We start from the raw sequence: 14745 nt of genomic DNA, 5'->3' as shown, positions 1-14745 counted from the left end.
TGCAGTGTGCAGATGAAACATGCGGTAGATTATGAATGTTGGCCTCTTACTCGACTGCACTCTTTCTTTTCCTCCCCACACCGTCACAATCATGAATTGGTTTGCCTCTGCCTCTCTCTCCGTTTCCCTCTCCAGTTAAAGTGATCTATTGATCCCGAGCCCGTTCAGTAAGCCAGCGCTGAGTTTGGAGCGTCGGCCGCCTCCCATCGATTAAAATGAGTCATCTGCGTGCCTTGAGATCTAGATTTATTTTTTCTATGGAGCGCAGCAGCACATGTACGTACATGCTTTGTTTGTTTTGTAGATGTGAAAAATTCAACCTTACACATTTCTTGACAAAAAATGTTATATGTGACCTCACTAGTCCAAACATGACATTTTTATTAATATTACATTGGAGGAATATAAGTTAAGCAGCGAGATCCAGACGTTTTTATCCATCTTAAGGGGGGGGCGGCCATTTTGCCCACTTGCTGTCGACTGAAGATGACATCACAATTGCTCAGGGCTCAGGCAACAACCAATCACAGCTCACCTGTTTTCTGAAGCTGAGCACTGATTGGTTGTTACCTGAGACCTGAGCAACATTGATGACATCTTCAGTCGACAGCAAGTGGGCAAAATGGCCGCCCCCTGAGATGGATAAAAAACGGCTGGATTTTGCTGCTTAACTCATATTCCACGAACGCAATATTAACCAGAATGCCATATTTAGACTAGTGGTACGCACAGGTACTCATTTTAGGTATGTGCGCAACTTTTTGGGACAAAACTAGCCTCTCACACACACAACGAGGCACTCTATAGCATGGAGGGGGGGGGGGGGGCAGCAGGGCGTGTGCATGAGGGAACTGGCACGCGACTAAATGGAGTCTTAACTGACAGTCGCAACGTCCAATCAGAGCGCAGTAACAACAGCCCAGGCTTAAAACACTAATATGAAATCTTCAAACCCAAACCCCGCCCCACACTTGGAACCCTACACCTTAAACAAAGAAAATTAAACGTCGAGTTTGTAAAATAATCACATAACTTTCTTTGAAAATGTCCACTTCGCTTAATGCTAACAAACAATGGAAAAACGCCAGACATGCTAACCATTAGCATTGGCGGCTGCGGTTTTGGAACCGTTGTGGATATTTAAACACAAAATGTTGGCGTGACATGTAGACAATATCACAGTGCCTATACAGTACAGTATAGTGTCAAGGAGAATCCATTTTATTGCAGAATTGTTGCTAAACTGCCACCCTACGGCGCTCAAATGATTAGCTCACTCATATCTCAAGAGCACAAAGTGTAAAATGTAAACAACTTGCATCACGATCTTGTGCCGCGGCGATAATATGGCGACTTAACGATGTGTGCATCATCACCAGCTAAAATGGACGTCAACAACAGAGAGACAGTAATTAAGACTGTGCCATTTCCCTTCTCGAATCACATCCATTGTCTGGAAAGGTGCCTCTCGTTATGATTGATGGGCCTTTTATTTCATGGATGCGTGTGCGTGCGTGTATGTGAGCGTGTGTCTAATTGTTAATAGATCACAAGTGGCAATGATACCGATTTCTTACTTTGAAACCCAAATTTGGTTAGAAACCAATGCAGATTGCGATATTTGGCTAACTTAATTGGCCAATTAATTTAAAACTTCGATAATGAATTAAATCACTTATTTTCGCTCCCTGAATGCTCACAAAGATGTGAATTTCGGGCAGAACATTTGTCTGTTTAATACTTCTACCGAAATGATCTTAATTTCAGCATACTCTTTGTGACAATTTTGACTGGTGCGGGTGAGATTTTTCTAATGTGAAATTCAGGGGGAAACGCTTTGGGGGGTGTTTTCAGCAGGATGCGGTGACATCTACTGGCTGAAAATGATACTTGAAGGGAACGTGCTTTCATGCAGGCCATTTCTGTCACAAATTGTAATTAACAGCATAAAATCTTGAAATGGAATTTATTGTGACATAGCAGGAGTAGGGCGGGCGGTCTCGCATTGTTATCAAGAGTCCTGTTGCATTAATTTAGCACTTTTTTTTTTTTGTAAATTAAAATATCAATGAGATAAATAGTTTTTTTTTGGGGGGGGCGTGCAAAATTCAATACATACTTTTTAATTTGACTAATTTTGTTTTTCTCTAATCCCAAAATGAGCTCAGGACTGTCAAAATGTCCAATTCGATGACCGTCACGTGAGCGCCAGTTGTTCGGTTGCGTTCAGGTTGCGCGTAACAGCGGCCCACAGTGGACGTATCGTGCATTACACTTTCTGGACACTAACATTAGGCAGTCCTGCTCGACCGCATCATCACAGTCTGCCTCTACAGAAATAAACGAATCATTTTTAAAAAAACAGCAGTTTTTTTTTTGGTTTTTTTTCAAGATGTCCGACTTGTAACTCAATAAGAGCCAGCTGTACCTAATGAACTGTCCAGTCAGTGCAGTTTGAAAATTGATAAAACAATATAGCGAACCAGTGATCCAATGCATATTTGCTGTTCGGAAAGTAAGATGTTAACCATTTGATGTGGTATGCCTTGGATCATGAGCTGTCGAGTTGATGACTGGCGTTGGTGCAAAACTTTTTAAGGCAACAACAACAACACACTAGCCACCTTGAGTGACGACTAATGAAAAGACAGAAATATTTATAACGTAGCTTGTGTGTGTGTGTGTGTTTACAAAGCGCTATTTATAATGCCTTTGATTAGTAGGTCAAGCGGTGGCGGCGAGCGCTCTTTGTCGCCATTTTGCCGGTTTCTGTGATCGACTATTTGCGTCAAAAATAATTATCAGCAGGGTCGCAGCTGGATTACTTTTCCACTGCCGTTTGATTATTGGTAAAATGACGGAGCCGTCGTGTGCGCACGGGACGAGAAGCTTAAATTGACACAAACCAAACTGTATTCAATACCTTCTGAAAGGTGTGGAAGTAAAAAAAAAAAAAAAAAATTTAAAAAAAGTTATCGGAGCAACTATTATGCTGATAACACAGTGCAAAAGCTACAATAACAAATACGCTAATAGCATCACAACAGAGATGAGGAGAACAATTTGAATGCACGCTGGAGAAAAGACGCTGGAAGAGGTGGTGACCAGGATGTGGAAGTTCCAAGAGAATTTTCCCAGCCCACTGGTAGGAGGATACCTTTGATCAGTACATCTCGACAGTCCGGTAAAAAGTTTAGTGGGAGTGCACGCTTGCAATTGGGGGAAAGCATTCCATGCCCGCGTTTAGCAAGCAGGCCAGAGCGCGGGTGAGGACAAGGCAGCCACTGCAGATAGCCGGCGGGACTCTGCCTGCGTCGTCATGGTCGCTCGGTAAGTTGTGAATCGTCAAAACGGATAAAAAAAAAAGAAAAGTTTTTGTCCATGTTCATCATCATTGATTTCAAAATTCTGCGACTGGTCTATAAACAACTGAGCAGTTTGGGAAATGTTGCTTCATTTGGTTGTTGATTTATTTAATCTATACAGCGACGCGACACGTCGATTGAACTGTTGCAATTTAGGGACATTGATAAATCTGTGCGTGTGAAATCAAACACCTAAATAGTGCTTTACTTCTGTAAAAAACACTACCAACAGCAATGAAAAAGTGTTTTTAGATTGTGTTGACATTTTAATATTTCATTTTATATTTTAACTGTTTTGAATTTAGTTACAGTTGTGAAGATGCAGTTATAACTATGTTAACTGAATATAGCTTGAGGAGTAACGCTTATTTGTCCTCTCTGTTATCTTCCGTTGTTGTCTTTTCCCAGAAATGAGAAAGTTAATGAGTTTATTTTACTTATCTAAGAAGTCTAGTTTCTGTTCATCAGAAATCCGTTTTTTGAAAGTTCAAGGACGATCTAGTATACTGGGAGAATCTAATCTGATTTTGTACTTGGAGGGAGGAAGGGGCGTTTGCTAATAAAAGCCCGACACACATTTGGAAGAGAAACATGGCTTGGTGAAATTCAAAGACCGGATTTCTGACAAACAGGAACTAGGCTTCTGAGAGAACGGGAATGTCGGGAATGTCGCCAGTGCCAGCCGATTTAAGCATTTTGACTGATCTTTCAAGGTCCACAGAAAATGTTGTGTTTGGACTATGGAAACACACATACTACCAAATGAAAGATTGGACTCTCATCTTTCATCAGAAAAAAAAAGTTTGTTTCTACCTTATTCCGTTCTTCAGTAATCAACAATAGAAAATGGTTAGTTTCACCGAAATGCTCTGTTTTGAAAAAAAGCGGAGAAAAAGAGCTTTTTGTGAAACGATGTCATTTCAAGTTTATTCTACCATGTCAAAATTTGACAGTAATAAATTAGATGCATATATTTGTGGAGACTGGGGTCAAGTTGTATTTGACAATTGTAAAAAATGCGCAGAATTTCACAAGTTACTCTATGTTAAAGGTTACATAGCTCTTAATATGAAAAAAAAAATGCACTGAGCTCTCACTAGTGTCTTCCAATGCAACTATGCCATCTAGTGGCAGAAAAATGACCTCAACACAAATCAATATCACACTTATACAAGTACAATACATCTTTTTAATTTAACAATTATTTTTTTTAACTATTATGAAATGAAAACTATCATTGACTAAAAGATGTAGCCATATTTCTATTACTTTAATTTTTCCCACTTTTATGTTAACAAGAGTATGAAAACTTTTTTTTTTTATTGTATTGTATTTGCGATTAATTGTAAGTTAACTATTGAAGTCATGCGATTAATTACAATTAAAAATGTGAGATATATATGTATATATATATATATATATATATATATATATATATATATATATATATACATATACTGTATATATAACAAGACTAGAGTTACTTAACTCTTTGACTGCCAAGCGTTTTCAGAAAAGGGATGCCGTGGGTGCCAGCCGATTTAAGCATTTTGACTGATCTTTCAAGGTCCACAGAAAATGTTGTGTTTTGACTATGGAAACACACATACTAACAAATGAAAGATTGGACTCTCATTTTTCATCAGAAAAAAAAAAGTTTGTTTCTACCTTATTCCGTTCTTCAGTAATCAACAATAGAAAATGGTTAGTTTCACCGAAATGCTCTGTTTTGAAAAAAAGCGGAGAAAAAGAGCTTTTTGTGAAACGATGTTATTTCATGCACTCTAGTGAATTGTACACTTCTTTTTGTCCATGAATGATGCCACAAACACCTAAATAGTGCTTTACTTCTGTAAAACACCACCACCAACAATGAAAAAGTGTTTTTAGATGTAAAATACGTTTATTTCCATTCAACAGTGTAACAATTTGACAAAAGAATTTCGCAAACTATTTACAAATGTGTGCAACTGTGGTACTACTTACAATTATGTGGATGTTTCAAATACAGTTTTTCTTTTTGTAACGCTCTCCTGCGTGCAAGGAGACGCCAGGACTCGCACAACAGTTTACTTTCACTTTCACATTGTGCAACGTGCAAACGTTACACTTCCTTGACGGCCTTTTTTCCGGGGAATAAATAGCAAGTAGCAGACTGTACACACTTCTCCGATGAATATGCATTGGACTCGGGGCACTCTCCGTCGTCCGATCGAACGTCCGCCTGTGCGTGCTCGGTTGCGCTCCGCGTTACGACACCGTCATAGCCGCCGCGTCAGCGGTTCCAATTTCGCCGTCAAGCTCGGATTCACCTTCATCATCATCGATGATGATCATCGTCGTCATCAATGTGCTCTTTTAGTGTTGGTCGATCGCTTTTGTCTAGTAAGTGTAGAGCTGCTTTGCAAACGGGCACCTTCTGCGTTTCCTCCTCAGCCATCTAGCTCCCCACCCCCACGTATTCTCCTGCCGCGTCAATGCTTTCCATCCACGGAGTCGTCATCATCATCATCATCGATGATGATCATCGTTGTCATCAATGTGCTCTTTTTGGTCTATGCTTTTGTCTTTGAAATAAAACGGCTCGGGCGTGAGCTCCTCGCAAACCGGTCGCCATTTTTCTTTGTTTTCTATTCTGATCTCCTGCCCTGACGCTCTAGCTCCGCCTCTACTGACGCCCACTCGATCTTGTCAAAAGACAGTCATCGCTGCCCTCTAGGGGCCAAAAATAGTAATTAGGCTCAAGGAGAGGGAGCATGGTTTGCACAACAGATTACTTTCACTTTCCATTGTCCGTTTCGCGTGCACACGGCCTTTTTTTCCGGGGAATAGCAAGTAGCAGAGTGTACCCACTCCTCCGATGAATATGCATTGGACTCGGGGCACTCTTCGTCGTCCGATTGAACGTCCGCCTGAGCGTGCTCGGTTGTGCTCCGCGTTTTCCGGTGTTAGCATCGCTAGCCCGTGAACCTTTTATGACGTCGTCATAGCCGCCGCGTCAGCGCTTGCAACTTCGGCGTCAACCTCGGAGTCACCATCATCGATGATGATCATCGTCGTCATCAATGTGCTCTTTCGCGTTGGTCGATGCTTTTCGTCTTTGAAAAAAAAATGCTCAAACGTGAGCTGCTTGCAACCGGTCGCCATTTTCGCTTCCCATCCCCAGCCATTGTCCCCTCTAGCTCCGCCTCACGTCTTCTACTGACGCCTACCCAATCTTGTCAAAATAGAGTCATTGCTGCTATCTAGGGGCCAAAAATAGTCATTAGGCTAACTAGATCTGCTTGAAACATTCACCACAGCTTTCCAAAAAAAGGAGAACGTCTTTTAACGCCCTTGGCGGCCCCTCCGTCGGTTTGTACTAAACGTCATTTAACGTCCTTGGCAGTAAAAGAGTTAAATAGAGGGCTCAAAATGTCTTGTATTTAATATGATATGTTTGGCTTTATAGGGTTAAATTCAGATGCCAGGGGGATCTCCATTTGAGCAGCCTGTTCTTACATGCAAGGGTTTTATGATTATTGGTGAAGTTCCAATGTTTTTTTTTTTAACACACATTCACAATGCCCTGTAGCCGGTTCTGATTTGTGTGTGTAATAAACTAAAACCAACATATCAAAGAAAACATAAACATAAACGTTGATGCTGCATGTTTTTCTTCAATTTTCATTTCCTTTGATGAAATACCTCTAGTTTAGATTCTGTATTGAATGTGTATGTTAGTAAGGAATAGTGAACATTTTCCTTTCGTTACGAAATCCAGTCCGCATTGTGCGTCTGAATGAAATATTAATCTTTCATCCAAGTCAACGAATCCCGAAATTCTAAGTGGAGCTCTTTCATTACGTACTGAAGTTTGCCGTACGTTTGCCTCTTCAAATGAATGAAACAGATGGTGCCCCTAGAGGCTACCGAGAGAATTACACATCCCGACAAGACCAATTCACGATCGCCAAGCAGGACTTTATATTTATCGCTAATAAGTAAAATAATGTGGTGTAACTGAACTCGTTCATATTTTTGGTGGAATGTAAACTGAAAGTAGCGCATTTCTGCCTCGGGAGAAAATGAGACAACATTTCTCAACACAGCTCTATGATAAGTCCACTGACTGAACGGGTTTGTTTCCTATTTGTGCCTCACTATAGAATGGGCCCATTACCCAAAGGGATGACAGGATGCACAAGGAAATTGCTTCTCTTGGTTCTAGTCACCTTGGTCATCTTCATCTACTGGATGAGCACGGCGAGGATTGGCGTGCTCAACCTATACGCGGGGACCCCCTGCACGTGGCCCAGACGGGTGAATAACGAGACCGTCACACATCTGAACAGTACCAGCATATGCCTCGGACGGGTGAATGAGGAGACCATCACCCATCTGAACGGTACCAAACACCTGCTGATGTCGGCCTACGCGGACGAGAGAGTGCCCGGCAAGGACGTGCGCATCGTTGCCATTTTCAAGCGGGACTCGGTGCAGCAGCTGCATTGCGTCTTCTGCTGCCGGGGGTTGGTGTCCAACTCCAGCAGTGCCGCGGTTCTACTGCACGGCAGCCACTTTGGCTTCCCTTATGTCAGCGCCGCCGTCCTGTGTCAGACGCCGGCGGGCTGCCGCTGCTCGCACGTGGCGCTGTTGCCGGCGAAAGAAAATGCCGACGCGGGGAATCTGACGTGGCTGCCCATAAGGAACCGTCGGGAGGAGACGCGGTTCAATTTCACGGTGTGCATCTCCGTCCTGTATGGAAACCTCAACAATGTCCTCCAGGTGGCACAGACCCTGGAGATGTACAGGTCAGCATTTCTCGTCACTCCAGTTTGCCACAAGCATGAAACAAAAAATGATCCACTAAAAACCTTGGTCTTGCTCGCCACCACTTCAAGATGAGCTCAGTCAGTCTCGGTCATATTGTGGCCATTTGTCCAATCAGACCCGTCTACTCCCAGGTTGCTCGGCGTGAACAAGGTGGTGGTCTACTACATCAGCAGTGGGCCGGAACTCGGCCGCCTGTTGAGCGTCTACAGTCAGGAAGGCTTCGTGGAGCTCGTCCCCTGGCCCATCGACAGGCACCTGAAACCCTCTCCTGGCTGGATGTTCTCCAGGAGCGGCGGCGACCTGCATTACTACGGTCAACTGGTCACACTCAACGAGTGCATCTACAGGTCTATGGAGCGGTCCCGCTACGTCCTGCTCAACGACCTGGATGAGATCGTCATGCCGTACCAGCATCGGGACCTGATGTCCATGATGAGCGAGCTCCGACGGCGCCATCCTGACGTACATTCTTTTGGGTTTCCGGAGCTGGCCCGGCGTCGACGCACAGACCTCACTCATACTTGATCTTGTGTATCCCACAGGCCAGCGAGTTCCGTATCCAAGCCCACAGATTCCCCACAAAATTGGAGCCCAACGGGACATTTAAACTACCTCAGTGGGAAGGATTGCCGGGACTGAATATTCTGCAGCACATCTACAGGAAGAAGCCAAAGAGTTTGCACCTAAGCAAGATGATCATTCTGCCAAGGTACGCCCCACAAACACAGACGGGTAGAATTGGAATATGAAATTAGCTACGCATGATAGCTATGATAAGTCGGAAACGGGTGGAATGCCATTTCCGGGTCGGGAATGAGATCCTGCCCCAAGTGGAGGAGTTCAAGTATCTTGGGGTCATGAGCGAGGCGAGAATGGAGTGGGACATCGCCTGCCGTCATGCAGACTTGTCTCCGTCTTGTTGTAGTGAAGAGGGAGTTGATCCAGAAGGCCAAGCTATCATTAACCGGTCGATCCGACATTCCTACCCCCCTTCATGATGGTCAGTGGGTTTGTGACAGAAAGAAAAGAGATTCCGCATACAAGCGGCCAAAAATGAGTTTCCGCCATCCGGTGTCCGGTATGTGATTTTGTGGATCTCAAAACACGTGAATTTATTTGTACTACCAGGGTGGTGCAAATTGCTGCACCGAGCCAATGCCGCAATAGTAGCGGCCATTTTGAAGCAGTTACAGTACGTAACATACTCCCACGTGAGCAAATGTTTGGGAATATGAAATGAGGAGTTCACCTTGAGGAACGATTCCATTTCTTCTGCGGCAAAAAGACTCCTAAAACGCAAATCCAACTTCCAAACGATTGTTTCAGTTCATTCCTATATTTCTTCCTTTGCCAGGTTAGTGGAGCAAACATCAGTGCACTCTGTGACAAAGAAGTTTGGGAAAACCTACTTTGTCCCGGAAGACGTGTGTCGGGTCATTCACTTCAATGACCCTGAAAGTCTGACAGAGCTCCGCGTGGACCAGAGATTGTGGGACTTCCAGGAAAAACTGATCCCCAATGTCGACCGTGTTTTAAAGGAAGCGGGGCTGATTAAACTTGAACTTGTGAATTATTTGGGGCGTGAGGAAGACCAGCGCAAGACGTAAGATCCCGAAAAGCCTTTGTTGGAAGGGGAGCTCTACTTTTTAGCAAATGGCAGGATTTTGTGATGTCAAAAAAGTCAAACCTGATATCCTTTTTTTTATTTTTTATTTTATTCTTCTTTTTTTTTTTTTTAAATCAACCATTAAAGGGGCCTTAAAGACTGACTTTCTTTTTTACACACGCCTGCCACCTCGGGACTAAAGTGTAAATGCAGCCTCCATAACGCTCCACTCAGCTTGATAGTTAGCCTTTCCACACTGACAAAAGTTTACCAACGCTTGTGAATGCATCACAGGAAGGGAGTGAGCGCGACCGGCGTCTCCTGTTGACATACTTGCGAAACGTTACAATCAGGGATGTGATTTGACCAAAGTGAAATTATCTGAAAATTTAGCCGGGGGGTCTGGGGGCCGCTGGCACTCGCTCATGGGTTTTCCGTGTTTTTAAGTACTTTCAATGCACTCACATGACAAAGAAATAGACAAAACAACAGCATAAATTTTCAATGTATATTGAACTATCCCATATAAAATGGCAGTTTTAGTCAACTCAAAATCAGTCACATTCAAAAACATTGGACTGCCTTTGCTTTTAAAAACTATCACATCTAACTAATGTGATTACTAAGTTAACACATAAATAATGCTGAAGAGTTCAAATTTCATGAACAAATAATTGTATCATGACCAAATGAAAAGTAACTCATATTAGAGCATACCACAAATGTCTTTGTTATAGCAGAAGATGTTATCTGTCGGAGTCATGTGCATACACAATGAAATACAAAAAAAAAAAAATCGGATTTTTTTTGGGGGGGGGGGGGGGGTGATAAAAAAAGCGGAATTCCGCAAATTAGCGGAAAAACCACATCCCTGTACAATGCTGTATGAAGAAAAAATAGAAAGTAGCCACAGGAAACAATGCGCCGGTAATTCAGTCCAATGCGAGCGCCTGAGACGTCCAGATGCGCTGGTCCTCATGGGAAACGTGGTCTTCATTCAAGGGGGAAAAAAAAAAAAAAAAAAAATCGGGGAAAAATTGGAATCAGCTGCGTTGGAGCAGGGAAACATCCAAAACCTGCAGGACTCCGGCCCTCGAGGACCGAGTTTGCCCACCACTGCCTTAGGTCAATGGCTAGTGATGGACAAATGAAGCTTCATGAAGCACTTGTGATATTTTTGACTCCTCGATTTGGCACTCTTGGTTTAAAAATGCAGTGGGAATGATCAATTTCCATTGCACTAACCCTAAGAGCACCATCTAGAGGAGTATTAAAAAAAAAAAAAAACATTGCAAGTGCTTCATAATAGTCTTGCTCAGTCACGTCATAAAATGTTTCCTTTACTAAGAAGACTACAAAGTACAATTACACCTTATTCAAATTCATATGAACAACCGAGATTGTGAAATTTAATTTGTCGTCCTGAATGTTTTAAAACAATACTGTGCACTTTGTGATAAACGGAAGCTTCTTTTTTTCCCTCCGAGAATACCATCAACAACTAAACAAAGGTAGCTGATGCTGGCGCATAACTAGACATATTTACTATGGGTTAATTTGCAAAAATAATAATAATTGTCAGTCACTCCACCACAGCTGCACACTTTATGTATGAGGCATAACGCAAAAAAAAAAAAGCAAACCCCCTCCAAAGCCTTCGCTCAATAATTGAATTTATGGTGCATAAATAACAACTACACCTGCCAACACTAAAAAGTTAAACCCATGTGCTGTATTGTCTTTGTGTGGTTTGTACGTGTGCATGTATTATACTGCCCCCTGGTGGCGAACGCGCGCACAAGCAAAGGAACGGTACAACATCCATCATATTGAAGCCTCAAATCGTGATCCAATTTTTTTTTTTTTAATTCTTGATGTTCTATTTAATCCTGGTAAGATTGTATGCTGGAACGTAGTATGAATAGCATTTTCATTCACGCGACTATAAATAGCAACAGTGGACGAGAAAAGTCAAAAAGCATAAAGTGATCATTTGGAAACTATTTATTGAACATTTGCAACCAGGATCAGTTAAATACAGAATTTCTTGTCTTGACAAGCCCCGACAGCGAGGAGCGTCTTGGCGTGCTAACACTCTGTTGAGGAGGAGGAGGAGGCGGAGGGGAATGTTGTATGACTTATTATTCTAAGTAGTAGTAAGGTGCACAACGCTGTGCTTGGAAGTCATTTGGCGTCGCGGTCGTCAAGATAAGCGAAGAGGAATGAAATTCGGGATCTTAAAATGGCCGCCTCCCAGGCCTGTCAATCCTCCCGAGCGACAAGGACACAAAACGGATGTCGTCTCACGCGTGTAGCTATGATTGTTGCAGTGTTGTTGTTTTTATGTAAAATGATCAACATGAATATATTAGAAAAATGGCAATTAGTCTTTAATAAACACCTCCCCGGAAAAACAAAACAAAACAAAAAAAAATCAGGGTTATAAATTAAAAGTGTCCAAATAAAATCAAACAAGCAGACTTTGGAGCCGATTTCAGCTGGAGACTGGAAAATCCTCATTGACTACACAAATGGCACTTTTCAGTCTCTCCCGCTGCGGACCCCCAGCCCTAAAATCAACTCTTCCTAATTTACAAATATGGGTCAGGTGCTCCCGACCATATGCCCACCCAAGCGCCCGCCCGCCCGCCTTGCTCCAACCCCTCCCCCCACAAAATTACCACCTCCGCAGGGTTGGGGTGGCGGCTTTCCCCGGACCGCGTGGTCCTCACTGAGCTAGGCCCCGATCTTGAAGGTCTGCAGTATGAGGTTGGTTTGGTGGATAAGCCGATTTGCGCTGTTGAAGACGTTAATCGCCCTGGCAATGAAAGATGACAGCGCTGAGCAGTGACGCAATAAGGACTACAAACATGGCCAAACCCCTTTTTTTTTTTTTTTGCTTATGCTGCATTCAAAGAAAGTGGGAAGTCGGGAGTTTTTCCGACCTTCCATCAGAAAAGGTTCACTTTGAACGCTACTCAAACTGGGAGGTCCAAATCGGACGAATATACCGTCATTATTTGACATAACACAACATGATTATCCCAGTGGTCTGTTCTAAGAATAACTCACCAGATAATAATTTAAACAGAAGAAGAATGAAAGTCAAACGACATCGCGCTGCACTTACTTCCCATCTTTGAAGTACGTTTTGAGGGTGTCGCTGAAGCTTTTCGAGTACTTCACAAACTCTTTTTTCTGATGCTCCAGGGCCTTGACCGGTAACACATAAATGGGAAAATAGTGAAGATATGCAAAGGATGACAATTTGAAGCGTGAAAGGATGATGTTACTCACTCTGCGATTCTGGTACTGATATTTCTTAATGACGTTGTTGACCGTGTCCAGGAGCTCTTTAATGGCGCTGGCTATGTCTCTGCATGGGGGTAAAAATGAGCAATGAGAACTACGGTTGAAAAAATTCAACTAATATTCAAAGTTGGGGAATTAACCAGAACTAATTGGCATTAACTCTTTCACTGCCACTGACGTTTAAAGACGTCAAGTAAAAACCTACGGAGCACTGCCAATGACGTCAAAAGACGTCATCCAATGATTTTTTTTTTTTTTTTTGAAACGGGTAGAGGAAACCCTTCCGCATGTCTGGTGAAAGTTTCCAGCCTGTCTGTTGTGCCTAATGACTATTTTTGGCCCCTAGAGGGCAGCGATGACTCTCTTTTGACAAGATCGGGTGGGCGTCAGTAGAGGCGGAGCTAGAGCGTCGAGCAGGAGATGAGAATGGAAGACAAAGGAAAAATGGCGGCCGGTCGCGAGGAGCTCACGCCCGAGACGTTTTTTTCAAAGACCAAAAGCATCGCTGAAAGAGCACATTGTTGACGACGATGATCATCATCGATGATGAAGATGAGGGTGGTGACTCCGTGGTTGGAAAGCATTGACGCGGCAGTAGAAGACGTTAGATGGAGCTAGATGGAGGAGGGAACGGGCAATGGCGAGCGTTTGCAAGCAGCTCTACACTTACAACACGAAAGGCATCGGCCAACGCTAAAATAGTACATTGATGACGACGGTGATCATCCTCGATGATGATGAAGGTGAATCCGAGCTTGACGGCGAAATTGGAACCGCTGACGCGGCGGCTATGACGGCGTCGTAAACGCGGAGCGCAATCGAGCACGCACAGGTGGACGTTCGATCGGACGACGGAGAGTGCCCCGAGTCCAATGCATATTCATCGGAGGAAGTGTGTACAGTCTGCTACTTGCTTTTTATTGCCCGGAAAAAAAGGCCGTCAAGAAAGTGTAACGTTTGCACGCAAAACGGACCAATGTGAAAGTGAAAGTAAACTGTTGTGCGAGTCCTGGCGTCTCCTTGCACGCAGGAGAGCGTTACAAAAGGAAAAACTGGATTTGAAACATCCACCTAATTGTAAGTAGTACCACAGTTGCACACATTTGTAAATAGTTTGCGAAATTGTTTTGTCAAATTGTTACACTGTTGAATGGAAATAAACGTATTTTGCAATCAAAAAACACTTTTTCATTGTTGGTGAAAGCGTTTTACAGAAGTAAAGCACTATTTAGGTGTTTGTGGCATCATTCATGGACAAAAAGAAGTGTACAATTCACTAGAGTGCATGAAATAACATTGTTTCACAAAAAGCTCTTTTTCTCCATTTTTTGTTTCAAAACAGAGCATTTCGGTGAAAGTAACCATTTTCTATTATTGATTACTGAAGAACGGAATAAGGTAGAAACAATTTGGTAGTATGTGTGTTTCCATAGTCCAAAGACAACATTTTCTGTGGACCTTGAAAGATCAGTCAAAATGCTTAAATCGTCTGGCAGTGGGGACAACCCGTTTCTGAAAACGTCTGGCAGTGAAAGAGTTAATGGCGAATAATTTTTTATTTTTTATTTTTTTTAATGAAGGTAGGCCCTGAAAAGGGATCTTACAGGAATATAGCTGAGTAAAATATATTTGAGCATCATTTTGACC

At 42.9% G+C, this 14745-nt stretch overlaps 2 protein-coding genes across 2 annotated transcripts in view; one reads left to right on the top strand and one right to left on the bottom strand.

The window, feature by feature from the left end:
• The first annotated feature begins 3196 nt into the window (after positions 1 to 3196).
• Positions 3197 to 9949, top strand: LOC144048656 (beta-1,4-galactosyltransferase galt-1-like). The gene is made up of 5 exons (XM_077560870.1): positions 3197 to 3330; positions 7514 to 8158; positions 8312 to 8642; positions 8723 to 8889; positions 9535 to 9949. Exons 1-5 carry the CDS (start codon positions 3320 to 3322, stop codon positions 9785 to 9787), a joined length of 1407 nt encoding a protein of 468 aa, XP_077416996.1. The 5' UTR covers positions 3197 to 3319; the 3' UTR covers positions 9788 to 9949.
• Positions 9950 to 11775: 1826 nt separating this feature from the next.
• The window catches only part of LOC144048661 (programmed cell death protein 10), a 10253-nt gene continuing 7283 nt past the window's right edge, over positions 11776 to 14745 (bottom strand). The window contains exons 6-8 of the mRNA XM_077560880.1: positions 13084 to 13162; positions 12917 to 12999; positions 11776 to 12604 (exon numbers count right to left, since the gene is read on the bottom strand). Of these exons, the coding sequence (XP_077417006.1) occupies positions 12523 to 12604; positions 12917 to 12999; positions 13084 to 13162 (244 nt within the window). The 3' untranslated portion in view covers positions 11776 to 12522. The remainder of the gene's footprint in view (positions 12605 to 12916; positions 13000 to 13083; positions 13163 to 14745) is intronic.

This window comes from Vanacampus margaritifer, chromosome 1, assembly GCF_051991255.1.
Source record: "Vanacampus margaritifer isolate UIUO_Vmar chromosome 1, RoL_Vmar_1.0, whole genome shotgun sequence".
In the NCBI taxonomy this organism is placed as follows: Eukaryota; Metazoa; Chordata; class Actinopteri; order Syngnathiformes; family Syngnathidae; genus Vanacampus; species Vanacampus margaritifer.
This window is presented reverse-complemented; position numbering and strand designations above follow the sequence as displayed.

Bases quoted from the DNA above. Each gene is read 5' to 3' on its own strand.
- LOC144048656 (XM_077560870.1), top strand. The intron at 8,643-8,722 runs GTACATTCTTTT...TGTATCCCACAG, and splicing joins TCCGACGGCGCCATCCTGAC to GCCAGCGAGTTCCGTATCCA. The intron at 8,890-9,534 runs GTACGCCCCACA...TTCCTTTGCCAG, and splicing joins AAGATGATCATTCTGCCAAG to GTTAGTGGAGCAAACATCAG.